Raw genomic sequence first — 16,568 nt, forward strand, 5'->3', positions numbered from 1 at the left:
TTTATTATTCAATGAGATCGATTACCTAGCAGCTATCGCCTGAAATAGTAAATTTGTTTTGAAACGCGATGCCGAACGTCTTCACAATTTTTCCATTAAAACATGTATAAATTGACTCAAGGCCCAAGCAAGTTCAATGTTTCGAAGAGAAGGGGTAAGTTTACCAGATTTTCAACATTTAAATTCAAACTTTTTTTCTTTTCTAGAGTATTTGAGTGCGATATCTTCACGAATAATTGCGTCATCCAATTGCGCGACGTTTAACGCGTGTTACATGAAGCTCAGCGGTCCTCGAATGTGATGCCGCCCCGAAGTTCAGGGCTACGTTTTGGTTAGACCGAAAGCTTCAGTCTCTATAATCGTCGGTTGTTCCACTGAGACTACGTCTGGCTCCACTAGACCTCCGGTTATAGAGACAGAACGACTGCCTATGCCAGCCTGTGTTGAACTTATTCCGCTAGATTTTAGCCGCTAGGCCCCTCCCACAAACTTGCCACGGCCGTATTGTTATGCCCCCAAAATCCCCCAAAATGTCATTTTACCTCGTCCATATCCAATTTTAAATTAGGCCTAGGCTATAATACATCGGTTCCACTTACTAATTTGATGTAAATAATCCGTTTAATGGTCCCTTTTAAGGAAATTATGGGTCAAAATCGACATCCATGTTGAAAATCTTGCAAGCCGTGTTAAACTCTCGTTGCCGTCAATCTCATCCCTTCTAGTCTACGCCGAAGGCAAAATGATTATGAAGGAAAAAACTGTGATAACGCCATTACGAACGTGTAGATGGCGCACAGTTTTTCCTTCATTATCATTTTGCCTTCGGCGTAGACTAGAAGGGATGAGATTGACGGCAGCGAGAGTTTAACGGACGGCTTGCAAGATTTTCAACATGGATGTCGATTTTGACCCATAATTTCCTTAAAAGGGACCATTAAACGGATTATTTACATCAAATTAGTAAGTGGAACCGATGTATTATAGCCTAGGCCTAATTTAAAATTGGATATGGACGAGGTAAAATGACATTTTGGGGGATTTTGGGGGCATAACAATACGGCCGTGGCAAGTTTGTGGGAGGGGCCTAGCGGCTAAAATCTAGCGGAATAAGTTCAACACAGGCTGGCATAGGCAGTCGTTCAGTCTCTATAACCGGAGGTCTAGTGGAGCCAGACGTAGTCTCAGTGTAACAACCGACGGTATAGAGACTGAAGCTTTCGGTCTACGTTTTGGTAGATAGGTCTATACCGGGGTGTCGCGTACGTGTGATTATGAGTGAGACCTAGGCTAATATTACAGTTTACATGTTGGGGTAGATTCTAGTAGAGTCTATATTCTGATCATAAACACTTTCTTATAATTGAGATTATGTTGACCTCTAGTCTAGATTGAATGAGGTTATCAGAACGCAAGGACAGGTTGTGACAAATGAATGTGATGCAACAGTCACCTGATCGCATGATCATGATTTGCCATGTTAAAAAAAAAGAATAGGCTTAGCCAGGGTCTAGGCCTGAGGCGTGTAGCCAGGGGGGGGGGGGCGTTAGGGCCCGGGGAACTAAATTCAGACAAGTATTAAGAGTTGAGAACGGTACAACGAATCATCTTCTTACTCTAATAATTAAATGGAACGTCAAATGATCAAATCTTCCGCAAGTGCGGGAGGGGAAAAATTGAATTCAGACAAGGATTAAGAAGAGTCGAGAACGGTACAACGAATCGTCTTCTTTCTCTAATAAACATCAAAACTTCCGCGCTTTGCACAGGAGAAAGGAAACTCCCCCTCCCTGCCCTGCACCCACCCCCAAAAGGGAGCACGCTCTGTAATAGACCGAAAGCTTCAGTCTCTATATAGGGTGTCTGATCGCGCACCCAATGTTGTGTGCTAAAACCCTTCCCATAGAGATTGTACGCTTCCCTATGTGGTCTACGTGCATTGCGCGACCATCCAAAATTGGTCAATGATTTTATGAAAAAATTTGAAATTCAAACCTTTATAACAAATGATCCTGAAGGTGAAACTCAATAAATGAGGTGTCATATGAAAGAGCAGGTTTTTCTCCATATTCCCCATCGGGGGCCACCCCCAGAATTCTAAAAATATCTTGGTCAAAATAGCGATTGAAATGTTGTTTGCATCCTAGCTCCAAAATTTGCCACTTTCCTGAGCTGCCGCCCCGCGGCTTAAGCAGGGCTAGACGTAAGGATAATATCCAGATGCTTTTTTTTTTGCTAGCCCCAAGGGATCATTTGTTATAACAGTTTGAAAATACCCTCCCACATTTTTGGAATCAGCTAATTAGGGAGGCGTGAGCTCCGCTCAGTCCAAACCATGGTTACATCGCGTAACATGTGCGCTTATAGTGAATGAAAGTATGGATGGCCGTTCCCACTATAAACCCCGGAAGTGAATACACGTTGTAGTCAATGGCAATATCGCGGAGACATCTCCGCGATATTGCCATTGACTATAACGTGCATTCACTTCCGGGTTTTTTGTGCGACGAACGCTAACCATACTAGTCAATGGCACGTGTCGCGGAGACAGCGTAGCTCAAGCTTGCAAGTCGCGCATTGGCTGAGCAACTTGCGTACGATATGCATACGCTTGCATATCGCGCGATACAGCTGTTTGGCTAAATTTAGCAAAACAACATAACTCTGCGTGTACGTCTTTTTCGTCGATTCTGAGCAAAATGCTATGAATATTTCAGCGTTTTGAAGGGGCTGTATCTTTTGATAGAAACATCGGCGAGACTTGAAATTTGAAATGTATTATTCTGATTACATTTTTAATTCAAATATCAAACAAAAATGGTGAAAAACGATCCCAAATTGAAAATTGAAAAATCGTTCAGACACCCTACTCTATACCGTCGGTTGTTCCACTGAGACTACGTCTGGCTCCACTAGACCTCCGGTTATAGAGACTGAACGATCGCCTATGCCAGCCTATGTTGAAGATATCACGGCTAGATTTTAGCCGTTAGGCCCCTCCCACAAACATGAACAAACTTGCCACGGCCGTATTGTTATGCCCCCAAAATCCCCCAAAATGTCATTTTACCTCGTGCATATCCAATTTTACATTAGGCCTAGGCTATAATACATCGGTTCCACTTACTAACTTGATTGAAATAATCCGTTTAATGGTCCCTTTTAAGGAAATTATGGGTCAAAATCGACATCCATGTTGAAAATCTTGCAAGCCGTGTTAAACTCTCGCTGCCGTCAATCTCATCTCTTCTAGTCTACGCCGAAGGCAAAAATGATTATGAAGGAAAAACTGTGATAACGCCATTACGAACGTGTAGATGGCGCACAGTTTTTCCTTCATAATCATTTTGCCTTCGGCGTAGACTAGAAGGGATGAGATTGACGGCAGCGAGAGTTTAACACGGCTTGCAAGATTTTCAACATGGATGTCGATTTTGACCTATAATTTCCTTAAAAGGGACCATTAAACGGATTATTTCAATCAAGTTAGTAAGTGGAACCGATGTATTATAGCCTAGACCTAATGTAAAATTGGATATGCACGAGGTAAAATGACATTTTGGGGGATTTTGGGGGCATAACAATACGGCCATGGCAAGTTTGTTCATGTTTGTGGGAGGGGCCTAACGGCTAAAATCTAGCCGTGATATCTTCAACATAGGCTGGCATAGGCGATCGTTCTGTCTCTATAACCGGAGGTCTAGTGGAGCCAGACGTAGTCTCAGTGGAACAACCGACGGTATAGAGACTGAAGCTTTCGGTCTAGCTCTGTAATTGCATCGCACGCTTTGCGTGCTCACTACCGCCCCCTAAAATTAAATCCTAGCTACGCGCTTGCGTAGGCGTATTCATAATCATGTTGGATAAACAGTTCAACTTCAATAACATGAACAAAATCAACTGCTACAAAAGTGTAGTGTTGTGTTGGTACTCGTGACTTCAGCTCCTCTATGAGTCTGACTAGTACCTTTGAAATGGTGTCAATGGTGTCAATGGTGAATTATGATGCTTTTCAACTTTTCATAAAACTGATTTTATATAATATTAGTAAATTTTTGATAATTAATTGTACTAGTATTTGATGTCTTAGCTTCAGTATTTAATTTAGCATTTGTGTATTTTGATGCTGTGAATTTTCACTCCTTTTCTATAAGAAACCATGCAATATCTTTATTTAATTCATTTACAAAAGTTACCTATGTTATTAATATTATAGATAGTGAATAAGTGATGATAACATTGTGCCACATGCATTTTTTCTTTCATCAAAATTCTTTTGTAGACATAACACAAATTTTGCATCATTATGATAACTGTTGGGAACATTCTGTAACAGTGTACCTATTTATTATGGACAACTATCATGAGTACCCTATTTGTATTGCTTATGTTTATGAAATATACTTAACATGACTGAGATGATTGAAAATTTGAAATAATGTATGCATGAATCTGTATTTAATTTTTTTTTTTTTTTTTTTTTGCAATATAAAATTCTCATTCAATCTTTTAGTTCTTACCGGGTAAATGGAAAATTAGTAATTTCTTACTTTTTTTCTCATTCAAATCACAGGATTACAGCAACCAGTAGATGAAGGAGAAAATGGCCGTAACATGATCAAGTAAGTAAATGCCTAGCTTCTAGACATTTACATACACATGTACATACGTGAATCTAAACAGAACATCTATTCCGCTATGTTTACAAGCTTACTATTTGGTTACATGTATATTCTATCTCCCCCCCCCCCCCTCTCTCTCTCTCCAGCCAAAAAAATACACGGGGGCGGAGGGCGGATTCGCCCCGGAAAGACCATAAACAGCCCCCGAAATAGGCTCAAAATCCGATTTCGGGGGCGACATCAAAAAGTGAAATGATCTCAAATCGCCCCCGTAACGATTACGAGCGGTCGCGCGCTCTCTTCTAGCTTCGTATTCATTGCGTGCATTTCTTGGTCCGCGCGCTGAATCTCCATGTAAAATTGTATAAACAAAAATCGGTCGTAAAAAAACTCGAACCATATTCTATACCTTACCTGGCTTACCATGTCGCACGCAAGTACGCCAAAACACGTACATTTTCGCAGTTGCGAGAGATCGAGACGGAGCGTAGGGGTCGAGTTTTTGGCGGTCGATTTTGTTTTGGTAGAAGCTGAATCTAGACCATGAACCACTAAATGATCGCGAAACTGCAATCAATTTCCATCACGAATTCACGATTGCCGCAATTTTATAAAGTTGCCATAAATAGAGGTATGAAATTAAGGCCTATTTTGTGATATTCTCGCCATGTTTACGTAATTTTGATAATCATTTCTTAAAAGTAAAGAAAATCAGACAAAATCACCGTGACTGACGCATTTGTACAATACAGTGCATTGCCGCTGTGCAGTGTGTGTGAGTGAAGATGGGCTAAAGCTCCAACACCGGCAGCGCAGGCGTCCGACGCCTGCGGCGCCGGTGTTGAAGTTTCCTGCAGCTGCAGTATGTGTGTGAGTTGGGCTGAGCTCGAGTCGAAGAGATTTGACACTTTGAAATTGTTATCTGTTGGTTTGCATCATTATTGGCGCGATTTCAATATAGTTTCGTGAATAGATTTACGAAACCTGAGCTTAGAATTAGTAAAAGTATTACTAATGTCTACGTTTTTAAACGACTGTCTGATTTTCTTGTGAAAATTTTACTTTGAAAAATGATTATCGAAATTCATGGCCAGAAATAGTCACAATCTAGGGTCTATTATGTTACAGTTCTTGCATCAAATCAATACATGAAAACTTAGTTATTGAACTAGAAAAAGGGGTTTCTTTTTTAATAGGCAATTATGAAGCAGGAAGCCCGAAACCTTAGCCTACTAAACAAATCTCAACAAACTGTAGGCCTATCCTTTTATGAATTAATGAAAAAGTAGCCCCAGAAAAAAGAGCCCCCGAAATGGAAAAAAGAGCCCCCAAAAGTTGAAAAAGTAGCCCCCGAAAATTTCCCCAAAATTTGAAATGGAGCCCCCGAAATGAAAAACTTAATTTTTTGCCTGTCTCTCTCTCTCCCTCTCTCTCTCTCTCTCTCTTGTTGCCTGTAAAATGACAGGTTCATTTGCAAACAAACTAGGTTCTCCACAATTCATTTTGACTTTTTATGTTTTGCAGTTATTGTAAATGAAGTTATGTCCAGCACGATTTTTTTCCTTGACTTTTGCTATTTCTATTAACATGAAGACCTATACCGGTACTTTATGTTAACGTACCAGTACCTTTTTCCAAATGTACAAAGTACATCCTGAAGTTTTACTGTGCAATGAAATTCTCAATGCGGCCAGGTGTTGCACTTCAGTTTTACAACTACACTGTAAGCCACTTCAATTCCATGTGAGTTTGTGTTTGGACTCTTCACACACGCACACATTTGAAACACGTGGTTGCATGTAATGAACATGTGTGTGTACATTGTACATGTACAATGTGTATGAAGAAGTTTCACGTGTTGGTAATGCAGCCACCTGTCTGTTAGTTACCCGTACAAGGGCAGCAGTGGGGTAAAAGGATGTGGTCCATTATTGTATTCCCATAGGAGGGAGCTGGTAAAGCATACTGATCTTAATCACCATACAGTAAATGACTTAAAACAACTACAACATCCTTTGTTCTCCTCTATTCTGCAGTCTTTCACATTTTCACATTATTTTGTTTCTCTGTTATCCTTATAATGTACCGATCACTGCAATGTATCTCTTCGTAGAATTTATGTTCAAACTTTCAAAGCTCATATTTTGAATGTAGTATTATAGCATTATGGAATGCAAAACATATTTTGGTGATTTGTACACTTGAAATTTGATTGGAATGAAATATGTTAAATTAGTCTGATATTGTTGTACTTGCATCAAAGACAAGCATTCCACATTTTTTGGTTTGGCTCATTAACTTTTTATTCAGAGCCCTAAAAATATGCCAGGGACCTGTTTCATAAAACTATATTTAAAGAGAAGGTTGAGTTCTGGGAAGAGGTGAAAAATAATTTGTGAGCATTACTCATTCTTATTATGCAAGTGTGGAAGAACATCAGTTAAGACATGTTCCCTGAAAAGCATGGCTCTTCAAATGCCTTCATAATCTAGATATGCATGTAACATCGTAAAAATCGGGGGAGGGGGGCCGGCTTTTTACGCCACGTGTTCGTGTAGTCCCATATACATCTTTCTGTGCAAGTGTTTGTAACTTTACCAAGACTTGGCCAAATTTCTTATCATTTTGATGATTCCAGAACCTTGCAATACACACACATTCTTATATGCTAGATGATCAACCTTTTCTGGTCGGTTCCACATACACCGTTTCTTTCACAATGCAATCGCATGACCAGAACTCAACTTCATCTTTAAATAACAAGTTACAATTACTGTAATATAAGCTACTGAAATCATGGCATCTGATTGGCTGAGGGAAAATTTGTCATTTAAATTTAGCATAATTTGTTATTGAAAACAAGTTTTGTGAAACAGGGCCCTGATGCATGAAAAGAAAGGGCAAACATTTCAGCACATATTGTGTCCATTTTTGTTTTGTTACCACATTGCAGTTGACATCAGAAATAGTGAAAATCTAGTCTGTCTAAAATCCTTTAATTTGGGAACACATTAAAAAGTTCAAAATCATTCTTTTCGATCAAAATTGGGAAATTTTAAAACTTTTTAATGACAACAGTTTCCATTTATATTTGTTATTGTTGGTACATGTATTTATAGAATTTTATTCTTGTGGTTATTTCATGTCTACGGTAAAATGTGTGTGATTGTCATTTCTAGCCCACAGACTTCACCTAGACCTTCCTTTAGTAGTGCTGTTATATCAGGCCGTAAAAAGGATCACCACTCAAAACTACCAGGGCTTTCTGTCGACCACTTTGGACGAGACCACTATGAACTAGTCAAGATGTTGAATACAGGTTGGTAAAACACTTGGTATGAATTATCTGTCACCTTGTCTCAATAAAAACATATAGGTTTCAGATTTATCATTAAATTTTTGTTGCTATCTTTATCATAATGATTGTTATAAAAAGCCTTCAGGTAATCTTTTTTATGATAAATATTGTGTGCATGTGTGATTGACATTGTAAACCAATTTTTTTTCACAGGCTGCTTGTTAAAGTATGATTTTGAAATGTAACATGGAGAAAGCATTCTAGAGATAATGTTTGGATAAGTAGTTACAGTACATGTTAATGTGTATGTGTGATTTAGATCATGTACAGATTGAATACTGTTAATAAAATGGATTTTTTAAAGCATTGTGATTGTAATAAATAATTTTCTTCTCTGCTATTGGCCTATTATAGATTTTACACATGTATTTAACTTGACAAAAACTGTTTAATCTCAACAATTGATTGGTTATTTCAACCATTATTATCTTTAAAGCTGAGGGACCATGTTAGTACATGTAGATAATGTTCAGTATAAACCCTTTGAGTATAACCTTGAGTATATAGCCCTTTGAGTTTGAACTGAAAGATATGAAGAGGTTTGTAGTTGTAAAGTTCCGTACTTGTTGAACTTAATATTGATTCCAAAATACCCAAGTGGCATTTATTTACATACAATTGAGTGTTATCTTATTATAGTTTAAAGTTATTTGTGTACATTATGACTTATTTGTGTACAATGTACAAGGGACATCCGTTCTCCTTTCTTTGCAGACAGTATATTATGGGTTTATTCATTTATGGTCTGCAAACATACGTTTCATGACATGTGCGAACATTCACAAACATACGGTGCACATGAAAGATGAACCTTGCACATAAACTAATCCTTTTTTATTTGGCTACCGGAATACGTTTTAATTTTGTTTTTTTCCCTCTCTGTCTGTCTCTATGTCCATCTCTCTCTCTCTCTTTCTTTCTACATTTTTTTTTTTACCACGTCTCTCTCTTACAGAATGGGAAATGACACAAAAGGAACTCAATGACTGTAGACAGGGAAGAAAAGGTAATTTTTTATTTTTTTCTATTTGTAAAGTCTTCATAATAATTGATTCCTCTTCTTTCTTTTTTCTTCTTCTTCTTCTTCTTGTTATCATCATCATTATTATCATTATTTACTGCACTAAAAGTATTTTGAGAGGTACATACATTTGATGGATAACTGAGCAGTATGCATCATAAATAAAGAGATAAATGGATTAGATTTATTATGAATAGGGCAAAGCCACTGATAATACAATGTGTTACTAGCATTATCGTGATCATCGTGCCTAAAATCGTGTTTAAGAAAACTCAGTCTAACTCCCTTTGTCTAACATGATTTTCGACAAAAGATTAAATCATTTATTCATATGCTCATATATGACAATTGTACATTGTGTACGATGCATTTGAGGAAATGCGTGCAGCGTTATTAAAATTTACAATGTAACCAACAGTTAAAACTTTATAGATTTATTATAATAAAAGCAATAATAATACTATGATACTTCATCAAGATCAGGAGATTATCGATTTCATTATCATCTTTATTATTATAAACTCTGTCGGAAGTAAATTTTCATATGAAGAGGGGGGGGGGGTGCCCTTCTTGCCTTTATAGATACCTGTAGAGGTCAAAAATTCAAGTACAGGATCTTGGGTGATCATGCTTTATTGCAGATGAGTCATTTGATTTGAGAGATATAAGTCAAACGTTTTATATGTATTCAGATTTTATTTTAGTGTTGTAAAATTGGAAGAGAAGTTCCTAATAACTTGAATGTTTCAATTACCGGTAGATTTTATGGATAACATTTTATTTGTTTGTTTGACCTTTGTCTGAATATGACTGAATCGTATGGGCTTACAGTTATGTAAATTTGTATTCTTTCATTTCAGGAACGTGTGTAGAGGAATTTGTAGATAAAGAAGAAAATCCATCTCTTAGATGTAAGTATCAGGGACCGTATTCAATACATTACTTTGATAATTTAGCATTTTCCTTGATCAAGTCTTATTCTGATCAAATCTGGGAAAGACATGTACACTTTGATAAGCCAAATATCAGACAATCTCCTTCCTAATTGCCATTGTGACATCACTTGGCTAATCCAGAATAATGGGCAATAAACATGTCACATGAAATGCGCTCTTACAACTTTATATAATTGTGGCTAGCTTATAATGACTGAGTATGAAAAAAACATTCCTGACAATCAAGGCCTCAAAAGTATTGGCTTACATGTAAGTCAGCTATTAAACTGACTTGGCCGAAATACCAAAGTTGGCAAAGTTTTTATGTACCAGTAAGCCGAAAACTGTACAGTACTCATATTTTTTAGATGAGTATTGAATTGAATACTGGCCCAGGTTGTTAATTTGTATGCTTGAATGCCTACAGTAGATGTAGTATATTCTCATTCCATGTGTGCCAGCAGACCTCTGATTAAGGATAACGTTGAGTTCTGGTTGTGCAATTACATTATGAGAGAAACTGTCTGGAAGCAATTGGAAAAGGTTGATTGTGTAGTACTCAAGAATTGGGGTATACTTCAGAATCACCCCCCCCCCCCCAAAAAAAAAGTATCTGAAATTCTCATACACTGCGCACAGAATTGGATATGTGGGGCTACACCTACAGGTGCCATGATTGGTCCAATTTTTAAAGTCATTTTTGTTACATTATGAATGTGAGAGCATTTGAAGAGCAATTCCTTTTCAGGAGACATTTCTTTTGATATTTTTAAAACTGACATAGAGAGATCAAGAAAGATCATACATTTTATTCGCCGTTACCAGAACTCAACCTTTTATTAATAAATACCCTATTGTCTTGTGATTGTGTTTTATTTCATGAACCTCATCTACAGTGTCTGTTCCATTGAAAATCCAGCACCACTTGCTTTAGAAATAATCTAACAAGCAACGAGAGGGGAGCACTGCAATTGATAAAACATTGAGCAGAGCACAGTCTACAATTGTAGAATAGTTAATTTTCCCACTGAGGATGATCATGTGATAATGAAGTAGTAAACCATGGCGGTTTTTTAAAAACAAATGAATAACAGCTGTGCACAACCAAGGTTCTGTGTGTGCTCACTGAGCTCGCAGTACTATAACATACAGAACTGTAAAGCATATATATTAAATGTATGTCATTAAAGAAAGAAAAAAAGCCTCTGCATATTGGAACGATGCTTTAGTAAATATTATGTCATTATAAATGAAAGTCATCTCATCTGTTGAGAGCCAGAAGGTGTTAATACTGTATCTAATGATATAATTTAGCGCCCTTCTTGCTCCCACCAAATGATTTGTTTTAATTTCATTTCATCTTTGATTTCTCTAGATTTCAAGCCCTTTGACTGGGACAGCCTATGCCTAACGAGACTAATGCCTGTCATGGATGGAGAGACATAACGATGACCTTCATCCTCCCGTCCCTGTACTATGTCCATCTCCTAGCACCTTCACCTGAAAGACAGAAAGGCATTAGAAAAATCTGTACAAAGTCTATTACATTAATGCCTTTCTGCCTCTCAACGGACATTATGTATTACGAAGCAAGTACACTGGTGATATACTGATGAATTTAGCCCTTTGAAGCGCATTGGTCAGCCTCAGATTTTACTCCGACTCAGGGTCTAAATGATGCCTTTTTATGAGTGGGATGGGTGTGATGTATGGAGTAGCAATCAGAATTAGAGAGATATATAGAGAGATTCTTATGAAAGTATATATATATTTTTTATAGGAGAGGAGCACATTCTTACTGTATGGAAAAAAATATATGATAGATTGAATGGGTGTGGAAAGCAGAATGAGAATGTATTCACTTTGAATATGTAATGCTGGAAATTACTTGTAGTTTACTTCATCAATGTTCTTGGGGAAAAGAATGATGATTAGGGAATTCATTTTGTCAGCTGTCCGCAAAAAGGCCATTAATAAGAGCTATGTATTGGCAATGGCCTTCTTGCGGACAGCCCAACAATTTGCTCTTTGAGAATTTTACATCCAAGTCGCTTGCACTTTGCAATTCATTTGGCTTGTTAGAATATTAAGCTTTAGTCTTCAAGGGTGTGTGGTTTGAACAGTTCTTTTACCAACTTTGGGGGGTCTCGGGGGATGAGGAAATTTAGTTTCACTCGCATGTGGGTTTGGTAATTGCTTGGATTTTGGTAATATTGTTAGACTTTGCTCTCTCATTATTTGGACGTTTTCTTGTGTACTGTTCGTACCCCTCAGCATGAGTGAAATTTTCCAAAAGCTTTGCATCATCCTGTGTTGAGGTGAATTGCCTGCTTGCTTATAAATAATTAAATATCCACTCCAAGATGTTTGAGCTTCACCTAAAAAGCCTTGGCAATAAGTTATAACTGAAGGATTCTGTAGCTCAGTCTTCATGTCGCTCGCAAATAAGTAGCAGTTAACATTTATGTTAGATTTTCAATTGTACATGTACTACAAATGCTGGTGTATACTTGAATGTGAGGACCAGTGATGAAAACACGACTACTTGGGAGTAGAACCTAATGTAATACAGGTATAATGTAAATACAAGAATTTAAATAGCTCTATAAAACCGAAAAATCAAGAACTACAGGTATGAAAATAATAATGAGGAATGTGGACTTTGCCCCCTAGGAAATATCTGTTTCTTTAGATTTTTTGGTTTAAAGACTAATAAAAAACAAGTTCCTGTTAAAAAATGCATTTTCTTTACATTGGTGGAAATATGCTGAACTTCTGAAATGAGAGAGGGAATCTCATGGCATTCAGAGATGACAATCCCTTTGTATTCAGTCGGGCTTCATCGAATGAATGGAACAAACAAAAAATCCTGTATTCAAATGTAAATGGCGAGTCCCCAGTTCTTCCACATTTTTTGGGTTAGATGTTACCTTTGTATTCTCTTTCAAGCTGTATTCATAGATTTTTGTATTGAGGATATGCATAGTGACATGCTTTACAACAATAGGTTGTCATTCTATCAATGAACGTCAAAAAACACATTTGTATTTCAACATTTGCAAATGTTTCAATACCGGTAAGTGACAAGGCAGAGAATATTATACTTGTATTTTGAGGTGCGAGCTGAACATAGTGCCAAAATTTGCAAGAAATATATTAAAAAGCGGAAAATTTCGTTTTCTGTGTACTGAATTACCGAAGATGACTTTAAGTGTTTTTATAAGTAATTTTCATGGTGTGCATACAAGTTTTTCATGTTTCTAGAGTGAAGTAGCTACAGATTTTACTTTTTGAAAGTTCTTTCAGCCTCCAACCCTCCCACCCCCCCCCCCCCCCCATCCGTTGTTGATTGCTATGTGTCTAGTTTGTATCACTGCTTCATGCATATACAGTTAACAACTAAATTATTCATACTCCTTTAAATTTGATGTGTTTTTCGTAACTCAAGACTGAAAGGTAGACTGGTTAAATTAGGGACTTTGTTTAATCCTTTTAGATGTAAGCTTGAATTTTCACATTCCTAAAGGTAAAGACCAGTATTGGAAACGCCCCAATTTCAAAAAAATGAAATGGAAGCTCTCATTACCAATCATGTGAAAGAATATGTTTTGACTAATACATGATGATAACAAATTTGCCGGGAAACTGCCTACTAATTCACATATTTGGTAAATTTGTTTCTCTCATGGACTGTGAGAGATATAGGGTAGTCCCATATACATCTTTCTGTGTATAGTGCTTGTAACTTTACAAAGAATGGGCAAAATTTCTTATCATTTTGATGATTCCAGAACCTTGCAGATGCTAGATGCTAGATGATCAACCTTTTCTGATCGATTCCACAACGTTTCTTTCACAATGCAATCGCATGACCATAACTGGTCTTTACCTTTAAGAAACATTGATCAGGACAAATCAATTTTTCACATACTTTGACAAGTACAAATGTTAGGGATATGAATAATCTAATTGTTAACTGTACATGTATGCACTGCAGTAAAAATGTGTGTTCTACATGTAAGATTGTGGGCTGGTAACCTACTGTATTGACCAGTACATACTATATTCTACATGAAATTATCTACATACTTTCAAGTACTGGATTGGAATAAATATACATATGTAGTTTCTGATTTGAAATGGGGAATAAAGTACAAAAAGAATTCCCTACTGACTACAGTACTTTTGACCTCAACATTGAGACGTTGAACTGACATGATTTTCATAAAGTCATACAGTTTGACTATGCTGTAATATGGAAAAGGTAGCTTTGGTGAACTCTCTTCATGTTTGTGTGATATTGTTTCATAACTGCAACAAACATTACTTACATTAGAAGTGTAATCATAAAGAAGAAAAAATAGACAAAAAAAAAAAAAGCAAAGAAAAAAAGAAGAAAAGCAAAAATATAGAAGAGAGGGAAAGACGGTGGTGTATTCATATCGAGTAGCACATAGACTAGAATTCATCTTTTAAGGGTTATGTGTGTGAAATGGTAACATTATAAAAATGAGCTAGTTGGGTTGCCACACTGTGCCACTACATAACAATAACAGTCATTTGCTTAGAGCCAGAAGGGCGTTAAGTCAGATCCTTTCACACAAGGTTAATGCCCTTCTGGCTCTCAACACTATTTGTACTTGCGTGTGATCGTGACTTGAAACTTTTCAGAATATATATGTGTCTTGTCAAAAAGTGAGCTTTATGTGGTATTCAGGCATGTTGTGTCGTCATATTTTTATTGTTCTGCCTTACTTGAATACCCGTCCCTCATGAAGACAATGTGGGTGCAATTTGAATTCACTTGTGTCAATTTTAATCTATCTTATATATAGAAGAAAGAGTGGAGATTTTACCTTTATATATATATATATGAAGGATATAATAAATGAATTTAAAACATGAAAGTAAATTACGATGTTCATCTTTAGCTTTTTTAAGTGTGACATATGTAACTTATCAAAATAAACTAGAAAATGAATATAGGAGAGAAAGAGAAGGAGAGTGAGATAGAGGAAGATAAAAAACACTAACTTAATACCTGGGGCCTCGAGGTTGGGGTTGCCCCCCCCCCCCCCCCCCCCCCCCCCCTCCCCCTCCTAGCCAAAACAAAAAGAGGAAAGAAAGAAAGTAGTTTAGAAAGGGCAACCTTTCCAAGCTGCCACTTTTTCTCATTATGATTCCATTTGAACCATATGCCCATATTGTTCTCTTACAAAACGAAGGGAAGATATTTCTGTATTATTATTGGAAGCTGTGGGGACAATTCCGTTTGGACTTGGGGACATGTTATGTCAGACTTTTTCCCCCCTTTAAATACATTTTTTTTGAGCTAGAGAATATCCACAAACGGAAAAAAAAAACATTTTCAGATATTTGTATGACCTAAGAGAAAAAAAAGAAGGTAAAGGGTATCTTTGGAGTTGCAAGGCCTATACTTATGGTGTCCCACGTCCCACTTGGGTTTCCAGGGGGGGGGGGGGGAGGGGGGGGGGGGCTGTACAAATTTAGACCCTGCATTGGGGATTTATCGAGGTGACAGATTCCAGAAACATTCTTCAACAAATGTGGGTGTTCCAAAGCATATCCCTCCTTCAAAAAAAATAATTGAATTATTCAGGTAAACTTATTCGCTTATCCAAACAATGTCATAATCATGATATGATGATAACAACAAAAACGACAACAATTAACATACTACTACTACTAAAACTATTATTACCGATAATAATAACAATAATGACAATCATAATGATAATAATAAAAATAATAATACTGATAACACAAAATGATAATACTACTTCTGTATACTACTAATGACAAATTACGATAATCGTATAAAATAATAAAGGATTTTCGTGGGTTACCCTTTGGCGTTCCATAAATGTAAGAAGAATGCAAATAGAGAAGACAGATAAATTCAGCTAAATTTAGACCCAACCTCACCGACGTTTTGAAAGGTAAATATAAAATTTGAACGATTGAAATTGTTGAAATTTGTTTTGAATAGATTTGATTGCTTATTCCTTGCAGTTAATGATATTTGTCGGTGGTTATATTGAGATTACCCGAGCATAACACATTTTGTTTCTTAACTGCACTGACTAATTGTAGTCCCATACGTTCTACATAGTGTGTGGTATGACTATGTGGTATGGCTAAAATGTGAATGTGTGGTGCCTTTTTACTTGTTAAGAGTCGTGTCCCTTTAAGTATGTCTACTTGGTTACTAAAGCCAGAATTATGACCATAAATCACTAAAGGAAGGAGACGAGTTGGCTCAGTCGTAACTCTGACGTAAGCGTCTGTTTGTCGAACCAAAGATCCCGGGTTCGACTCCCACCCAGGCGGATGACTGAAGTCTGCGTTGTGTGTTAACGTGCCCCTTCCCTTGTTCATAGACGCAGGTTATGTCAAGTGGAAAACACTCAGTCCCTCGGATAGGACGTTAAATGGAGGCCCCGTGTACAGGAGAGTCACCACCCTTGCACGTTAAAAACCCATTGCACTATTTGTATAAGAGTAGGGGGAAACCCCGGTGTAATGGTCCACCTGCACACCCACATCAGGCAGAGTATACGGCATCTGCAAGAATCTTCAGTATTGAAGGAGGCAGATTGTCTTGAAGAAGA

The 16,568-nt window shown here is 37.2% G+C and overlaps 2 protein-coding genes across 4 annotated transcripts in view; both read left to right on the top strand.

Annotated features, from left to right (window-relative positions):
- Nucleotides 1–20: 20 nt before the first annotated feature.
- Nucleotides 21–11,663, top strand: LOC115926666 (mapk-regulated corepressor-interacting protein 1-like). The gene is made up of 6 exons (XM_030991690.1): nt 21–154; nt 4,574–4,622; nt 7,802–7,941; nt 8,936–8,986; nt 9,862–9,912; nt 11,312–11,663. Exons 1-6 carry the CDS (start codon nt 103–105, stop codon nt 11,380–11,382), a joined length of 414 nt encoding a protein of 137 aa, XP_030847550.1. The 5' UTR covers nt 21–102; the 3' UTR covers nt 11,383–11,663.
- Nucleotides 11,664–15,809: 4,146 nt separating this feature from the next.
- The window catches only part of LOC115926669 (NADPH:adrenodoxin oxidoreductase, mitochondrial-like), a 55,214-nt gene continuing 54,455 nt past the window's right edge, over nt 15,810–16,568 (top strand). Inside the window, exon 1 of one of the 3 annotated variants that reach the window (XM_030991697.1) lies at nt 15,810–15,896. The gene's annotated coding sequence lies outside the window, so the exon portion shown is untranslated. The remainder of the gene's footprint in view (nt 15,897–16,568) is intronic. The other 2 variants (XM_030991702.1, XM_030991707.1) reach the window with 2 other exon arrangements.

This window comes from Strongylocentrotus purpuratus, unplaced genomic scaffold, assembly GCF_000002235.5.
Source record: "Strongylocentrotus purpuratus isolate Spur 01 unplaced genomic scaffold, Spur_5.0 spur5_contig_845, whole genome shotgun sequence".
Lineage (NCBI taxonomy): Eukaryota > Metazoa > Echinodermata > Echinoidea > Camarodonta > Strongylocentrotidae > Strongylocentrotus > Strongylocentrotus purpuratus.

Coding starts and splice junctions, on each gene's coding strand:
- LOC115926666 (XM_030991690.1), top strand. CDS start 103: ATGTATAAATTGACTCAAGGCCCAAGCAAGTTCAATGTTTCGAAGAGA. Junction 4,623..7,801: donor AATGGCCGTAACATGATCAA/GTAAGTAAATGC, acceptor TGTCATTTCTAG/CCCACAGACTTCACCTAGAC. Junction 9,913..11,311: donor AGAAAATCCATCTCTTAGAT/GTAAGTATCAGG, acceptor TGATTTCTCTAG/ATTTCAAGCCCTTTGACTGG.